Source organism: Heterodontus francisci, chromosome 24, assembly GCF_036365525.1.
Source record: "Heterodontus francisci isolate sHetFra1 chromosome 24, sHetFra1.hap1, whole genome shotgun sequence".
Lineage (NCBI taxonomy): Eukaryota > Metazoa > Chordata > Chondrichthyes > Heterodontiformes > Heterodontidae > Heterodontus > Heterodontus francisci.
Window position 1 is genome coordinate 45,066,790 of NC_090394.1, and position 17,332 is coordinate 45,084,121.

A 17,332-nucleotide genomic window follows, 5' to 3' on the forward strand; every position below is an offset into this window, starting at 1 on the left:
AGGGATGAAAACAGAAAATGCTGGAAATACTCAGCATCTGTGGACCGAGAAACAGAGTTAGCTTTACAGGTTGATGACCTTTCCCCTTGTCCTCAGTTTCCACTCCACCAACCTCCACATCCAAAGGATCATCCTCCGCCATTTCTGCCACCTCCAGCGTGAGGCCACCACCAAACACATCTTCCCGTTCCCTCCTCTGTCAGCATTCTGAAGGGACTGTTCCCTCCGCAATACACTGGACCACCCAATACCATCACCCCCAATACCTCGTCCCCCTCCCAAAGCACCTTCCCATGCAATCGCAGGAGGTGTAATACCTGCCCTTTTACCTCCTCTTTCCTCACTATCCAAGGCCTCAAACACATCTTCCAGGTGAAGCAGCAATTTACTTGTACTTCTTTCAATTTAGTATACTGTATTCGCTGCTCACAATGCGGTCTCCTCTACATTGGGGAGTCCAAATGCAGATTGGGTACCGCTTTGTGGAATACCTCCACTCAGTTTGCAAGCATGACCCTGAGCTTCTGGTTGTGCGCCATTTTAATTCACCTCCTTGCTCTCCTGCCCACATTTCTGTCCTAGGCCTGCTACAGTGTTCCAGTGAACATTAATGCAAGCTCGAGCAACAGCACCTCATCTTCCAATTAGGCATTTTATAACCTTCTGGACTCATCATTGAGTTCAACAATTTCAGACCATGACTGCCATTTTGATTGTTTTTTTTAACCATGTGCTGGTCTTAAACTTGCTTTTCATGTTTTTGCTTTTGGATAGAGCTGTTCATTATTCTGTCATATAGACTCTCTCTGGACAAATGTTTTGTCTTTAACTACAACTATTACCACTCCTTTTGCCTTTTGTTCCATGACATCTTTGTAATTAAATCTTTCCCATCCTCCTTGATGATAAGCTTCAAGAAAACCGCGGTCATGGGACAAGGAACCACTAGAAGTGGTTAGCAAATTCTGCTACCTTGGGTTCATGGTGACAGACAATCTGTCCCTTGATGCAGAGCTCGATACATGCATAAGGAAAGCAGCTGCCACCTTTGGCTGACTTTTGAAAGGTGCGTGGGATAACATCAAGCTGACCCTTAAGACCAAGCTGATGGTTTATAAGGCTTGTGTTCTCAGCACCTTGCTGTATGGCTGTGAAACATGGGTGGCTTACAGCTACCATGGAAAGAAGCTCAATAATTTCCATCTTTGCTGTCTGCAGTGCATTATGGGTATATCCTGACAGGGCAGAATCACAAATTTGGCAGTCCTCTCAAAGGCGGAGCTCCCAACGGTCCCACTAATCAAACAGAGGCAGCTTCAGTGGGTTGGGCATGTCTGAAGAATGGAAGGAGGTCGCATACCAAGGACCTTCTGTATGGTGAGTTAGCCGGGGCCAGACGACCAGTGGGGCGCCCAAAGCTCTGCTTCAAGGATGCTTGCAAGTGTGACATAAAGGTCCTAAATGCTGTCTATCGCACCTGGGAGTCACTAACAGGTGTAAGAGGGAAATGGCGACACATCCTGTGGACTGGCATGCACTACCACAACGATCTGTCACAGCATCACTTGGTAGCTTCACGTGCGGCACTTGTGGCGGAACCTGCCTCTCAAGGACTGGCCATCACAGCCATCAGTAAAGGTGCACCAAGAGAAGACAATGCACCTAAATGGATTGTTTACTGCATGTCCATCATCTTTCGTAGATAGAAGGATGCCAACCTCACCCCCCCCACCCCACCACCTCTTCACTTGCTCAAAACCAATTATATTTCTAAGCTTTGCCAGTTCTGACAAAAGGTCAGTGACCTGAAACATTAACTCTGTTTCTCTCTCCACAGATGTTGCCAGACCTGCTGAGGTTTCCAGCACTTTCTGTTTTTATTTTAGATTTCCAGCATCCACAGTTTTTTGCTTTTATTTTAGACTTAGGGGTGATTTGATAGAGGTTTATAAGATGATGAAAGCAACAGATTGTGTTCCAGTTGACAGTTTGTTTCAATTAAATAGGTTACGGAAAACAAGGGGTCACAATTTTAAGTTGTACAAGGCCAGATCTAGGTTAGATATCAGGAGATGGTTCTTTTCCCAGAGAATAGTGAACCGCTGGAACAGGCTGTTGTCTTGCTCGCTGAACACCAATTCGCTGAATTCCTTAAGCGAAAGCTGGACCTGTTTCTGGTTGAGGTGGGTACTGGAGGGAATTCAGGGCCAGACTGGTCTCCTGGACTAGTTTCAATCGCCTAGATGGGTTGGAGAGGAATTTCCCAGATTTTTCCCCCCAAATTGGTTTGGGTTTTTATCTTTTTTCGCCTCTCTCAGGCTATCACATGGTTTCATCACAGTGGTGCGTGTATATATTGTGATATACAAGACATGGCAACTGTGTGGGACAGTTTGGATGAACCAGGGGGTGTACGCCTGTTTGTCATTGTTCATATAACAGCAGCAGCTAACTGCCAAATAATAGCATTCCTATCCGAAAATGATTGGCTGAAGCTGCACGGAAATTAATGAACTCCAAATAGATAATAGCAAATTTTTACTTCTTTACTTTTCCTTGGATTACATTTGTTTGAACCGGTTTAACATTTCAGTCACATGTTACTGCCCCAGATCCAGTGAATATCTGGAAGTCTCTCTTTAAAAAGCCGGTGGACGCTGGGTGTCAATTGAAATTTTCAAGACTGAGATGGATAGATTATGTAGGGGTATCAAGGGATATGGAGCAAAGGCAGGTAAATGGAGTTGTGGTACAGGTCAGCCATGATGTAACTTAGTGATGGAACAGGGTTGAAGGGATGAATGGCCTTCCTCCATTCCCGTGTTCATGATGAGAAAGGTACTTATTAAACCTTGCAACTGATGGTGAGCCCCACCACCTCCATTTGTTGGAAGTGCACTTGGTGAAATGCAGCATCAGATCTGGTGCTGCATTGCCTAATTCCCAATGTGCCTGACCTTGTGAGGTAGCTGACTTTGGACAGAATGTAGAATTAACTACAAATTGGCCCCAGTTCCCTGAAATTGAGGAGGAGAAAGATCAGCGAATGCTCCTGCTCAAGATTGCTATTCGATTGCCTCTGCTAGACTGTAGTGGGTTCAGCTGCGAGATACCCTAACCTTGGACTAACACCCGCTGATACTCACTGTCCCAACTGGTACATGAAGAGTGGTCACATGAAGGGTCACTGCCTGTGGAACACCCAGCAAGGGTCAGGCATTTTAGTGACCCAAACTCTGCCAGGATGTCTCTGCTCCTGATAACTAGTGACCCCAGTGGGAAATGCAACTGTGAGCAAAGGCTTGAGTGTGGCACCTCCAGAGCCACTAATGTAGGACAGAATCCACCTTACAACAGGGACTGCAAGATGCATTAAGGCCAGGTTAACACATGAAGAATGGTTACTTGGGAAGATAGCTGGTTACAAGGAAGTTTAATTTGGTGTCTAATATTTAGAAAGCAGTTTGCTTGGAATGATAACTGTCCACATATCTAATCAAATGTTGCTGCACGTTACCTGTTGTGTCACATTGTCTTTGCGTTTGTGGTGCACGGCAGCCAGATAACGAAGGACCAGTTTGGTGGCTTCAGTCTTGCCTGATCCGCTTTCACCACTTGAGAAATAGAAAGAAACACAATGAGTATATGATCCTTCTGTTTTGCTGGGGGCGGATATGCTGTCTACAACAGCAATTTAAGTGCTAACCTGCACATCCAGTGATAGACTAGATCCAGGAAACTGACACACTCTGAAACAGGTTACTATGGAGCAATAACACTACATGCTGTAATGACCCCAGGTGTGGGATATTGGAAGTTTTGGTTTCTTTTGCATCTGGGAACGTTGGGTAAAAGTCAACACCAGATGATCTGAGAAGAGATAGGAAAAGGGCTGTTATGTGCTAATAGTTGCCACAAATAGGGTTGCCAACTCTGGTTGGAGGTATTCCTGGAAGTTTCATCATGGGACCCCACCATCAATTGCCTAAAACCTCCATATTTGTGGTCTAAAACCTTTCCTACCAATTGGAGGGCAAACAGACCCTTCTTTACCCAATTGGATGATTCTTGTTAACAAACCACCTTTTTTACTCATCTGCCATATTTTTTACAGCTAATAAATAATGGTGTTCAAAGAAAATGAAAGAATGACGTAGAATTACAGAGAATATACAGCACAAAAATGAGCTAACAGGTATAACCTCACATTTCTGGCATCATCCTTGTAGATCTTTTTTGCACCCTCTCCAGTGTTCTCTATCGTTTTTATAATATGGCGACCAGAAGTGTAACCTGTACAGCATTGTCTAGTCAAAGTTCAATATAGGTTTAGCATAACTTCCATAGTTTTCAATTCTATCACTCTAGAAATAAACCCTATGATTTATTTGCTTTTTTTAGGGCCTTATTAACCTGTGACACTACTTTTAGTGATTTGTATGTTTGTACTCCAAGATTCCTTTGTTCCTCTACCCAGTTTAGATTTTTATTGTCCAAAATAAAATACCTCACATTTAGCTGTGTTGAAATTAATTTGCTAATTATATGCCCATTGTGCAAGTTTGTTAATGTCCTCTAGTCCTCCTCACTGCATTACCCTCGTCTACTCTCTGTTACTTCTTCAAAGAATTCGATGACGTTGGTCAAGCAAGATTTTCCCTTTTAAAATCTATGCTGACTATTCATTATAAAATTTTGGTTTCTAGACATTTTTCTATTTTCTCCTTTAGTAGGTATTCCATTATATTTCCTGCCACCAATGTTAAGCTGACTGTTGTAGTGCTCCCTGGGCATGTTCTATCTCCCTTCTTAAACACAGGCACAAAGTTAGATACTGCCAGTCCTCTGGCACAATACCTCTTTTCTTCGGTCTCTTCCCTAGATTCTTTTAAAATGCACAGGTGCAATCCCTTGGCACCAGAGAAAGAAAAAAAACTTCACTCACAGTCCTGGAGATTAACCTGGACAGTCCCGGAGGGCTGGCAACCTTAGTGAATGCACCAGGTTCAGGAACTTGCAATGGGCACCTTTCAATCAGTCAGTGTTCACCTGTTTGCACAAAAACTAGTGGGACAACTGCTGTAGCAGCATTCTGGCAAAGGTATTTGTGAGATTGCACTCCACCCTGTGTTCCACCACACGTGCTCCATCCCACCACTCCATCACACTCTGTAGCCCCCTCCATACAGCCACAACTGGCAGAAACAGTGTGAGGAGAGGGAAGGCTGATTGTGTGGTGCAGCAGATCTCACGTGTAACTGTGACACCCTGTAGCCTTAAAGAGACATGGACCTATACCGTAGCAGATGAATAATATTGTTTAAAACAGTATGAGATACTTAAGCTTTGAGTGCATTGTCTGACTCACTGTGAACAGAATGAGTCATGAATCTGCTTTTTTGAGTAATTTTCTAGGTTGGTATAAAGGAACAAACCATAAAATACGGCGGGGGTGTTGGGGGAACAACATAATGACAGTGTGAGTGGGCTCCACCAGAACAAACAAGCTTATCTAAGCTCTGTGACCATCTCACATAACAGGAAACTACCATTGTGGCCTGTTAATGATTTGCTCAGCATAAGAATTGGTCCAATTGACCCTGCAAAGTCCTCCTCACTAACATCTGGGACTTGTGCCAAAATTGGGAGAACTGTCCCAAAGATTAGTCAAGCAACAACCTGACATAGTCATACTCACCAAATCATACCTTACAACCAATGTCTCAAACTCCTTGTTCACCATCCGTGGGTATGTCCTGAACCATCAGGACAGACCCACATGAGGTGGCAGCACAGTCGTATACAGTCGGGAGGGAGTGGCCTGGGAGTCCTCAACATTAATTCCAGATCCCATGAAGTCTCATGACATCAGGTCAAACATGAACCTGCTGTTTATTAAATATTGCCCATCATCAGCTGATGAATCAGTACTCCTCCATGTTGAACACCACTTGGAAGAAGCACTGAGGGTAGCATGGAGACAGAAAGTACCCTGGATAGGAGACTTCAATGTCCATCACCAAGAAAGGCTTGGTAGCACCACTACTGACTGAGCTGGGTGAGTCCTGAAGGACATGTCTAACAGACTAGGCCTGCAGCAAGTGGTAAGAGAACCAACAAGAGGGAAAAACTTACTTGACCTAATTCTCAACAATCTTCCTGTCGCAGATGCATCTGTCGATGACAGTACCAGTAGGAATGACCACCTCACAGTCCTTGTGGAGACAACATCCTGTCTTCATACTGAGCATACCCTCCATTGTGTTGTGTGGCACTACCACTGTGCTAAATGGGATCAATTTCAAACAGATCTGGCAACTCAAAATTGGGCATTCATGAGGCGCTGTGGGCAATCAGCAGCAGCAGAATTGTATTCACCCACAATCTGTAACCTCATGGCCCGGCATATCCTTCACTCCACCATTACCATCCAACTAGGGGACCAACTCTGGTTGAATGAACAATGCAGGACAGTATGCCAGGAGTAGAACCAGGCGTACCTCAAAATGAGGTGTCTGCCTGGAGAAGCTACAACACCGGCCTACATGCATGCTATAAGGTGGATGCAGCATGCTATAGACAGAGCTCAGCGATCACACAACCAACGCATCAGATCAAAGTTCTGCAGTCCTGCCACATTCAGCCGTAAACAGTGGAGGTCAATTAAACAATTAACAGGAGGATGGGGCTTCAAAAATATCCCCTTTATCAATGATGGGGGAGCACAGTAGGTCAGCACAAAAGACAAGGTTGAAGCATTTGCAACCACCTTCAGCCAAAAGTGCCAAGTGGAGCCTGCTCCTGAGGTCCCCAGCATCACAGATGCCAGTCTTCAGACACTTCAATTCATTTTGCCTGATACCAAGAAATGGCTGAAGGCACTGGATACAGCAAAGACTATGGGACCTGACAACATCTCGGCTGTAGTCCTGAAGTCTTGTGCTGCAGAACTAGCCGCACCCTTAGCCAATCTGTTCCAGTACAGCTACAGCACTGGCATCTACCCGGCAATGTGGAAAGTTGTCCAGGACAAATCCAACTGGCCAATTTCCACCTCATCAGTTTACTCTCAATCATCAGTAAAGTGATGAAAGGTGTCGTTGACAGTACTATCAAGCAGCACATATTCATCAACAAACTGCTGACCGATGCTCAGTTTGGGTTCTGCCAGGGCCACTCAGCTCCAGACCTCATTACAGCCTTGGTCCAAGCATTGACAAAGAGCTAAATTCCAGAGGTGAGGTGAGAGTGACTGCCCTTGATATCAAGGCAGCATTTGACTGAGTGTGGCATTAACAAACCCTAGCAAAATTGAAGTTAATGGGAATGAGGGGGAAAATTCTCCACTGGTTGGAGTTGTACCCAGCACAAAGGAAGATGGTTGTGGTTGCTGGAAGCCACTTAACCCAGCCCCAGATCATCACTGCAGGAGTTCCTCAGGGTAGTGTCGTAGGCTCAACCATCTTCAGTTGCTTCATCAATGATTATCTCTCCATCATAAGGTCAGAAGTGGGGATGTTCACTGATGTTGCACAGTGCTCGGTACCATTTGCAACTCCTCAGATACTGAAACAGTTCATGCTCACAAGCAGAAGATCTGGACACCACTCAGGCTTGGGCTGATAAGTAGCTAGTAACATTCGCACATCACACAAATGCTAGGCAATGACCATTTCCAACAGGAGAGAGTCTAACTATTTATCCTTGACGATCAACGGCATTTATATCGCTGAATTCCCCACCACCAATATCCTGGGGGGGACGGGTGCGGGGGGGGGGGGGTTACCATTGACCAGAAACTTAACTGGAACACCCACATAAATACTGTGACTACAAGACCAGGTCAGAGACTGCGAATAATGGCAGACTTTTACTTATCTGAATATAGGAATAGTAGTAGTGTAAAGGGCAGACAGGGGCAAGAGTTCCTAGAATGTGTTCGGGAAAATCTTCTGCAGCAGTATGTTTCGCTAGCCCTGGTTTTTGGGAATGAGGTAGGCCAAGTGGATCAAGAGTCAGTAGGGGAACATTTAGGGGAGAGCGATCATTGTATCATAAGGTTTCGGTTGGCTATAGAAAAGGACTTGGAACAATTCACTGTCAGAATAATTAACTGGGGAAAGCCAACTTCAATGGGGAAAGAAAGGATCTGACCCAGATAAATTGGAATCAAAGGTTAGGAGGCAAAATGGTAATTGAACAATGGGCTGCCTTTAAAGAAGATAGTTTGGGCACAGTCAAGGTATATTCCCACAAAGGGGAAATGTAGGGCAAACAAATTCAGAGCTTCCTGGATGATGAGATAGAGATTAAGATGAAGAAGAAAAAGTGTGCTTCTGACTGATGTCAGGTGCATAATACAACCGAGAACCAGGCTGCACATAGGAGATTCAGAAGGAAAGTGAAAAAGCAAATAAGAGAAGCAAAGAAACAGTATGAAAAGAGACTGGCAGCTAATATAAAAGGGAATCCAAAAGCCTTCTATAGGCATATAAATAGGAAAAGGGTAGTAAATGGAGGAGTGTGGCCGATTAGGGGCCAAAAAGGGGATTTAGGCATGAGGTACTAAATTAGAACTTTGCACCTTTCTTTACCAAGGAAGAAGATACTGCCCAAGTCATGGTGAAAGAGGGGGTAATTCAGACACTTGAAGGATTTAAAGTTGATAAGGAAGAGGTATTGGATAGGATAGCTGTACTTAATGTTGATAAGACACCAGGGCTGGATGAGATGAATCCAAGGATACTGAGGGAAGTGAGAGTGGAAATTGTGGAGGCACTGGCCATAATTTTCCAGTCTTCCTTAGACCAGAGGACTGCAGAAATTGCCAGTGTTACACCCTTGTTCAAAAAAGGATGTAAAGATAAGTCTAGCAACTACAGGCCAGTCAGTTTACCCTCAGTGATAGGGAAGCTTTTACAAAGAACAAAGAACAGTACAACACAGGAACAGGCCATTCGGCCCTCCAAGCCTGCGCCGATCTTGATGCCTGCCTAAACTAACACCTTCTGCACTTCCGGGGACCGTATCCCTCTATTCCCTCTTTTAGAAACAATAATTTGGGACAAAATTTGGGCAAATGCAGGTTAATTAAGGAAAGCCAGCATGGATTTGTTAAGGGAAAATTGTGTTTAACTAACTTGCTGGAGTTTTTTGATGAGGTAACAGAGAAGGTTGATCAGAGTAATGCAGTTGATTTGGTGTACATGAACTTCCAAAAGGCATTTGATAAAGTGCCGCACAGCAAACTTGTGAGCAACGTTATAGCTCATGGAATAAAAGGAACAGTAGCAACATGGATACGAAATTAGCTGGGTGACAGGAAACAAAGAGTAGTGGTTAATGGATGTTTTTCAGACTGGAGGAAGGTTTGTAGTGGAGTTCCTCAGGGGTCGGTGTTAGGACTCTTGCTGATCCTGATATATATTAACGACCTAGACCTTGGTGTACAGGGCACAATTTCAAAATTTGCCGATATGAAACGTGGAAACATTGGCCAAGATTTTGTCTTGGTGACGGGGGTCTCGACTACCGGCAAAAGAGTTGGCAAGAGCCCCAGGTCGCCTCCTCTGGGGCAGGCCACCAAATCAAGTGCTGATTAGGCACTTAAGTGGACAGCAGTGGACCTTCACCAGGATCAAGGACACCGGCGACGGAAGTCTCGCCTGCTGAGAGCTGCCAGCCAATCAGAGGCCTTCGCACCCCGGACTTAATTTGGGTGGAGGTGGGAAGGTGGAAAGGTCCCGCCCGCCACCATCCCACGTGATTATATATCCTCTCCTGGCTTCCAAACCCGACTGGGGAGAGCATAAAATTGCCCCCATTGTGAACTGTGAGGAGGATAGTGTAGAACTTCAAAAGGACATAGATAGTTGGTGGAATGGGTGGACAAGTGGTAGATGAAATTTAATGCAGAGAAGTGGAGTAGGGGAGGCGGTGGCGTAGTGGTATTGTCACTGGAGTAGTAACCCAGAGACCCAGGGTATTGCTCTGGGGACATGGGTTCAAATCCCACCACAGCAGAAGGTGGAATTTGAATTCAATTAATAAATCTGGAATTAAAAAGCTAGTCTAATGATGGCCATGAAACGATTGTTGTAAAAACCCATCTGGTTCACTAATGTCCTTTAGGGAAGGAAATCTGTTGTCCTTACGTGGTCTGGCCTACATGTGACTCTAGACCCACAGCAATGTGGTTGACTCTTACATGCCCTCTGAAATGGCCTAGCAAGCCACTCAGTTAGGGCAATTATGGATGGGCAATAAATGCTGGCCTAGCCAGCGACGCCCACATCCCATGAATGAATAAAAAGAAAGTGATTCACTTTGGTTGGAAGAAAGGGGAGAGACAATATAAAGTAAAGGGTACATTTCTAAAGGGGGTGTCAGAGCAAAGGGACCTGGGTGTATATGTGCATTAATCATTGAAGGTAGCAGGACAGGTTGAGAGAGCAGTTAATAAAGCATACAGTACCCTCGGATTTATTAATAGGGGCATTGAGTACAAAAGCAAGGAAGTTATGTTAAAATTGTACTGAACACTGATTTGGCCTCAACTGGACTACTGCATCCAGGTCTGGGCACCACAGTTTAGGAAAGATGATTATTAGAATGAAGGATTAGAGAGAGTGCAGAAAAGATTCACGAAAATGATTCCAGGGATGAGGAACTTCAGTTATGAAGATAGATTGGAGAAGTTGGGACTGTTCTCCTTGGAGAAGAGAAGGTTGAGAGGAGATTTGATAGAGGTATTCAAAATCATGAGGCGTCTGGACAGGGTAGATAGGGAGAAACTGTTCACATTGGTGGAAGGATTGAGAACAAGAGTTGCACTGATTTAAGGTAATTGGCAAAAGAAGCAATGGTGACATGAGGAAAACCTTTTTCATGTAGCGAGTGGTTAGGATCTGGAATACACTGTGGTGGAGGCAGGTTCATTCGAGGCATTCAAGAGGGAATTGGATTGTTATCTGAAAAGGAAGATTGTGCAGGGCTGTGGGGAAAAGGCAGAGGAGTGGCACGAGGTAAATTGCTCTTTCGGAGAGCCAGCACAGATGCAGCAGGCTGAATAGCCTCCTTCTGTGCAGTAACAATTCTGTGATTCTGTGAATTCTGCAGTGAGTAACTCACATCCTGACTCCCTAAAGCCGGTCCACCACCTACAAGGCACAAGTCAGGAATGTGTAGGAATACTCTCCACTTGCCCGGATGAGTGCAGCTCTACCAACAATCAAGGAGCTTGATACCATCCAAGATAAAGCAGCCTGCTTGATTGGCACCACATCCACCACTTTAAACATTTACTCCCTCCACCACTGGCGCACAGTGGCAACAGCGTCTACAGCTACAAGATGCACTGCAACAACTCACCACGGCTCTTTTGCGCACCTTCCAAACCTGCTATCTCTAGCACTTAAAAGAACAAGGGCAGCAGATGCATGGGAACACCAGCAGCTGCAAGTTCCTCTCTAAGTCACACACCATCCTGACTTGGAACTATATTGCCATTCCTTCACTGTCATTGGTCAAAATCCTGGAACTCCCTCCTTTACAGCACTGTAGGTGTATCCGCACCTCATGGACTGCAGTGGTTCAAAAAGATGGCTCAACACCACTTGCTCAAGGGCAAGTAGGGATGGGCAAAAAATGCTGGCCTTGCCTGCAACACTCACATTCCAAGAACAAATAAAAAATAAATTACCATGTTTCCTGGCTCTTGAACGTGTGAAATTACAAACACTTATTATAAATAATCACCATTTCTGGAGATTGGGTGAACTGAAGGTCCTTATTTGGATCCAGGGCACCTCTGCATGGCTCAAAATATAGCCAAGAACTGAATGCCAAAGTGAAAGCTGTTTACCTGATTATAATGCACTGATTGTGTTTGGCATCTACCATTTTTGAGTAGGCCACATTAGCAATGGCGAAGAGATGTCTGCAACGAAGAAACATCAATATGGTAATTACAAAACATTCTAATATTTCAACACAAGAGCATTTGTTTTGTCTTTTTAAATATTGCTAGCCATACCTTTCAGTCAATAGGCTTGGCTTAATCTGGGCCACAGAATGCCACATCCGTTCTACAGCTGGTCACATTGCTCTTATTTTAAACTTGTTTCCCCTATTTCTCTCCCCTCCTTTCCTGGGCTTTGGGAGGTCCAGATGTTGACAGCAAGCAGCCATTCTTTATGGTATCAGCAGACTAGTTGATTATGGAGGGTAAAGGCAGCCAAACTGGATCCTTTCCTCAACACACACACTTGCTATCATTGGCGACAGGGTAATAATCAGCAGGCTTATTGAGCCCTACCTAGCTCAGTGGCACTAAGCACCTGAACTACTGCTCCCACTGAGATCATTCACTCTGCAGACACTGTACCTGATAGTTCCCCCATTCCCACTGACGTTATAGTTGGGCACTTACGGTGGGTTTTCTGCAAACGATTTCCCTTTGTATTTCAACACTGTGTCAGTCCCGTAAATGTTGTACATTTTATATGGATTCACAGATAAGAGGATGCTACCAATGTATGTCTGCAGGAAAGAAATAAATAAGTTTATAAAGGGGTGATGAGGGTCAATGTGATCCATTGACTATAATCTTGAACAAACAAGTCATCAAGGGCTTGCAAGCCATTCATCCACTTTTGGTGACAATGACATAATTGTTGAAATCAGGGTGCTAATTTATATTCCAGGAAGTCAGGCAGTGAAGGATAGCATTGGAGTCAATCTTTACACACTTTATTTACAGAGATACGCATTACAGGAATGCACCTTCTCACCCAACAACCACAGTTTCAGTCTGGGTTTATTAATAGGGACACAAGTGCCCGTCACCTATAATTAAACACAATTAATACACAATTAAGCTGCTGCTTTACCTCTTAGGAGATCTGTATGCTTCATAGAATGATAGAATGATCCAACACAGAAAGATGCCTTTTAGCCCTTTATACCTGTGCCAGCACTTTGAAAGAGCTAGCCAATTGGTCCCACTCCCCCTTGCTTACACTTACTCTTAACTTAGTTCCCCATGTTGCTGTGTTTAACCTTTACAATTTCCAGATAATTTACTGACTTGGGTAAAAATGCTGCTGAGTTTGATTGATGGTCTGTCCTAGGTGATAGAGGGTGCTATAATTAACCATAAACCCCTGACTAATATGAAATCTGGGGAGGGATGAGGAGATCCTGGGGAGGGGGAGCTTTGAACGGGTGGGCAGCAGGTTGGAGCTTTGTGGGCCTGATTGTCCCGGGTGCTAAAACCGATGTAAACACAACTGGTGAGGCATCAGTAACACAGGGCACTGGGGAAGGAATTAATGAATGACAGAGTGAGGGGGCTGGATTAATATCAGTAGAGATACAGTCAGTAAAACAGGGCACTGGGGGAGGTGGGAAGAAGGGGTTACTGAGTGACTCCAGCCCTGGCATATTCTCTTATGTACCAACCATTTCACACCTGGAAAGAGGCCTAATTGACTTTCGTATATTTCCAACACAGATGCCTTGGGGGACACCACTATTAATATTTCTCATATCCAAAAACATCCAATAATCACATTTTGCTTCACTGTCTTTTAGCCAACTTCATATATATGGCGCCACATGCCTACAATACCATTTAAAAAAAGTTTTATCAACTAGCCTTCCATGCTGCACCTTCTTTTGAGAATCAGTGTTCACATCTACTGCATGTCTTTCATCAGTACACTCTGTTATTTACTCAAATAATTGAATTTGATTCATCAGACACATCTTGCCTTTTTCAAATCCATGTTGCCAGGCCTTAATGACCCCATGACTTTCTCGGAGGGTATTCATTTAATCTTTTATTGTGGCCTCTCGCAGCTCACCCTATTGTTGAGGTTAATTTGACTGCTCTGCTTATCTATAGTTATCATATCTAATTGCCGCATCTCCTCCGCTTGTTCCCTTTTATTGCCATTGCCATAGCCTCCTGTGATAATTGAAGCAAAGCATCTCCACCATTCCTTCATCCTCCAGGAGAAGTTTTGATTTTTCATCTCCAAAAGGCATCCCTTGTTTTTTTAACTAATATTTTAATGTGTTTATAAAATATTTTACTATTGCCCTTCCTAATTCTAGTAGACATTCTCCAATCCTCCTTGTGGCCTTTCTAAGCTCTTTTTTGCTCTGTCTCACTATTTATTATATTCAATTTGATTTTCTTTTATATTATCAGTTTTAGATTTGCAGTGTGATTTGAGTCTCATTCAAAATTTAATTTCGTCACTCTTTCAAGGAACTCCAGTTTTTGTTAAACACTGTTACTGCCTGAGTCGTTTCAACCTTTCCCATTGTTTGTGCATTCTCCTATTTGCCAACTTTCTTTCAAGTTTACCCATAAAGTTCTCTTTTTATCTCATTGAAATTGTCTTTTTTTCAGAAATGTATTTTATCTTTGAATGTTCCATTTACTTTTTCACTTTTATATCAAACCTAATTATGTTTTGGTCGCTGTTTCCTAGATGTTCCCCTCCCCTTACATTATTGATTCACGTCACTTCATTTCCTAGAACTAGATCCAGCACAACTTCCTTCCTTGTTGGATTAAAAAATGGAACTGAAAGTACTGCTGGATACACTGTGTTAACTCCTCCCATTTGTGCCACTTATATTTCTTTGGGGATCAAGATTATTGCCATTCACGCCTGTTACTGAGAATCCCTGATCTAATTTCAACAGTTCCTGGTACATTCTCTTCTCTTGCCCTGAATTTGTTGGAACAGCTGCTGTTACAATACTTACATATATAATTTGCTGTTCAAACCTCTTCTTTAAATTGTACAACACTGCACCATCATGTAGGTCTCTGAAAAACAGAAATATCACATGAGGCTTTAACAGCAAAAAGAAGACAATCTGAGAACAACTAGTCTTAAAGGGCTAGTGACAAATGTACTGTGTAAAAGCCTGTACATACACAGTCCAACAACCCACATGTACTGTGTAAAAGCCTGTACTCGTGCTGTCCAACAACTCACATGTACTGTGTAAAAGCCTGTACACGCACTGCCCAACAACTCACATGTACTGTGTAAATGCCTGTACACATAGGGATACAAATTCATTTGCCTAGTGCTGCTGTAGACTTACATTGATTTCCCTGATTCAAGCAGTGTCCCAGGCCACCACCTGTACGGCCCCACAGAATTCCTTGATGATATCACTGAATGACATATCAATGAAATTCCCCCCCACCCCCCGCCCCCCATACTGTCCAACAGCTCGCATGCCACTTAAATTATCACAGGCCATGCTAATGGGTTTGTACCAGTCTACACTTCTGAACTCTGATTTCAGCTCAGATATGTGTTCCCTTTCGAGCTGCTTCTCATCAGTGGAGTCTTTCATCGGGCTGTGCATGTCATACAAAAGATGTCAGTACAGTCTGAACGTTTGGTCTTCGTAGTTCCCTTCAACCCCAAATCCTCCCAGACTACATACAAATGTAAGTCAATACTTCCTTTAATTTGCCCATGTCTTAGGTTGCTGATGCGTGTTATTATGTTGGAAGATAAATTCATCAGTGGTGCAACAGCACTAAGAGGTTTCTCACCCAAAACCCAGGCCCACCAAATTCCAACAGAACAAATCAGTGAGTAGGCTATAAAGGTACAAGTAGTCCCAAGATTCCTGGCCTAAGTGGACCAGGTTATCCAAGGCTCAGAAAGAACAGACCATTCATATAAACCCCCAGTCACCACTTCAAGTGTCAGATATGAAACATGGAATAGATGAAACACTCTGAATGCGCACTTCCAGAGTGACCCTCACCCAACAGGAGTTTGGGCACATACACAGTTTTGAGATTTTCTGACTTATTTGGCCAAATGCAAAAAGCAGGTTTGACTTCAATGCTCTCCGTATAAATTCAAAAATAAACAAACACATAAAAAGGATTGGATACAAATCCCTAACATGTTTCAACTAACTCTAACACAAAATACCAGCCTGACTGCCTCCCCAGCGCTCAGCTGTTTCTAAATGACTCCATTGCCTTGACCTTGACTACCCTTCCAGGTAATCAGGTTCCAGTTGTTCCCTCCATGTAAAGAGATCATTCCCGTTGTCAATCTAAATTTTCCCTTCACACCTGGACCACTGGCCCTTCCATCCTGGAATTTCTCAATGTATTCTGTCAGGTTTATTTTCTCTGCCCTGTTATGTAGATTGTATACATCTTTAAGATTCTTTTCAGGCTGAACAGTTCCATCTTACCAAGTCCTACTTCACAGCTCATCCCTGTAACACTGAGGAGTGGCCTCATTAATTCCTCCACCACCTCCAAGACACTTGCGTTACGGTAACCACGACTGTGAGCATTGCCTCAGTTATAGATGTTTAAATAGAGAAAGCTAGGCCTTTCCTGCAGGACTGTCAGTGAAGTTGAGGAAAGTAGGAAAGGTGACTAAATGAATCAAGAAGGTGTTAGGTTCTGCATGCTTCGCTATTAAAAGGGGCTGATTGTAGAACAGGAAGACTGACAAGTTCCAGTGTTGAAGTCTTGGGAAAGTATGAGTTAGACTAGGAAATGTAGAACACACTATGAATGCGTCATTAAGATGAGATTCAGTTGAACTTACTCCAGTTGGGTCATATCTGCTACTCCATCTTCTTCCAGGTGTTTCCGATACTGTACTGGAGGCTGATCACCGAGCGAGTACATCTGGAGCCAAGAACAAATCACAGTAGCACCAGCAATTAATCCTTTCTCTACCTGATGTTGTGAATGAATATCTGTTACTCAAACCAGATCTAACTGCTACCTTAACCAAAGTCCTCTCCCCTCCAGCTCCCCTTCCCTCCCCAATGCTGGGCATTTTCTTTCTATTTTCCGAATGTCTTACAGAATATGATACTGATGACATAAAGTTATGAAATCTCTTTCATTGCTTCCCAGCTTTACAACAGATTTTACTGAAACTGATGCACAGAAATGTGCAAAGGGTGCAGGTGGAGCAGAGGTTTTGATGTTAGGCCTAACAACACATAGGCATATGAGGGGTAAATAAGTTAAGATGCATGACAATGCATTAGAGAATGGCCCTAATGGACCAAATGGCCTTTCCTCACACTGAGGGACATTTCTGGATTGACGTTTTTTTAAGTATGCAAATCTATTTTATTTTATTTAGAGATACAGCACTGAAACAGGCCCTTCAGCCCACCGAGTCTATGCCGACCATCAACCACCCATTTATACTTATACTAGGGGCAATTTATAATGGCCAATTTACCTATCAACCTGCAAGTCTTTGGCTGTGGGAGGAAACCGGAGCACCCGGCGAAAACCCAC

General features: G+C 43.7%; 1 protein-coding gene across 1 annotated transcript in view; it reads right to left on the reverse strand.

The window, feature by feature from the left end:
- myo15aa (myosin XVAa) overlaps positions 1-16,702 on the reverse strand; it is a 224,886-nt gene extending 208,184 nt beyond the window's left edge. Inside the window, exons 1-5 of the mRNA XM_068056767.1 lie at positions 16,620-16,702; positions 14,782-14,845; positions 12,431-12,540; positions 11,864-11,938; positions 3,518-3,614 (exon numbers count right to left, since the gene is read on the reverse strand). Of these exons, the coding sequence (XP_067912868.1) occupies positions 3,518-3,614; positions 11,864-11,938; positions 12,431-12,540; positions 14,782-14,845; positions 16,620-16,702 (429 nt within the window). The remainder of the gene's footprint in view (positions 1-3,517; positions 3,615-11,863; positions 11,939-12,430; positions 12,541-14,781; positions 14,846-16,619) is intronic.
- Positions 16,703-17,332: the final 630 nt, after the last annotated feature.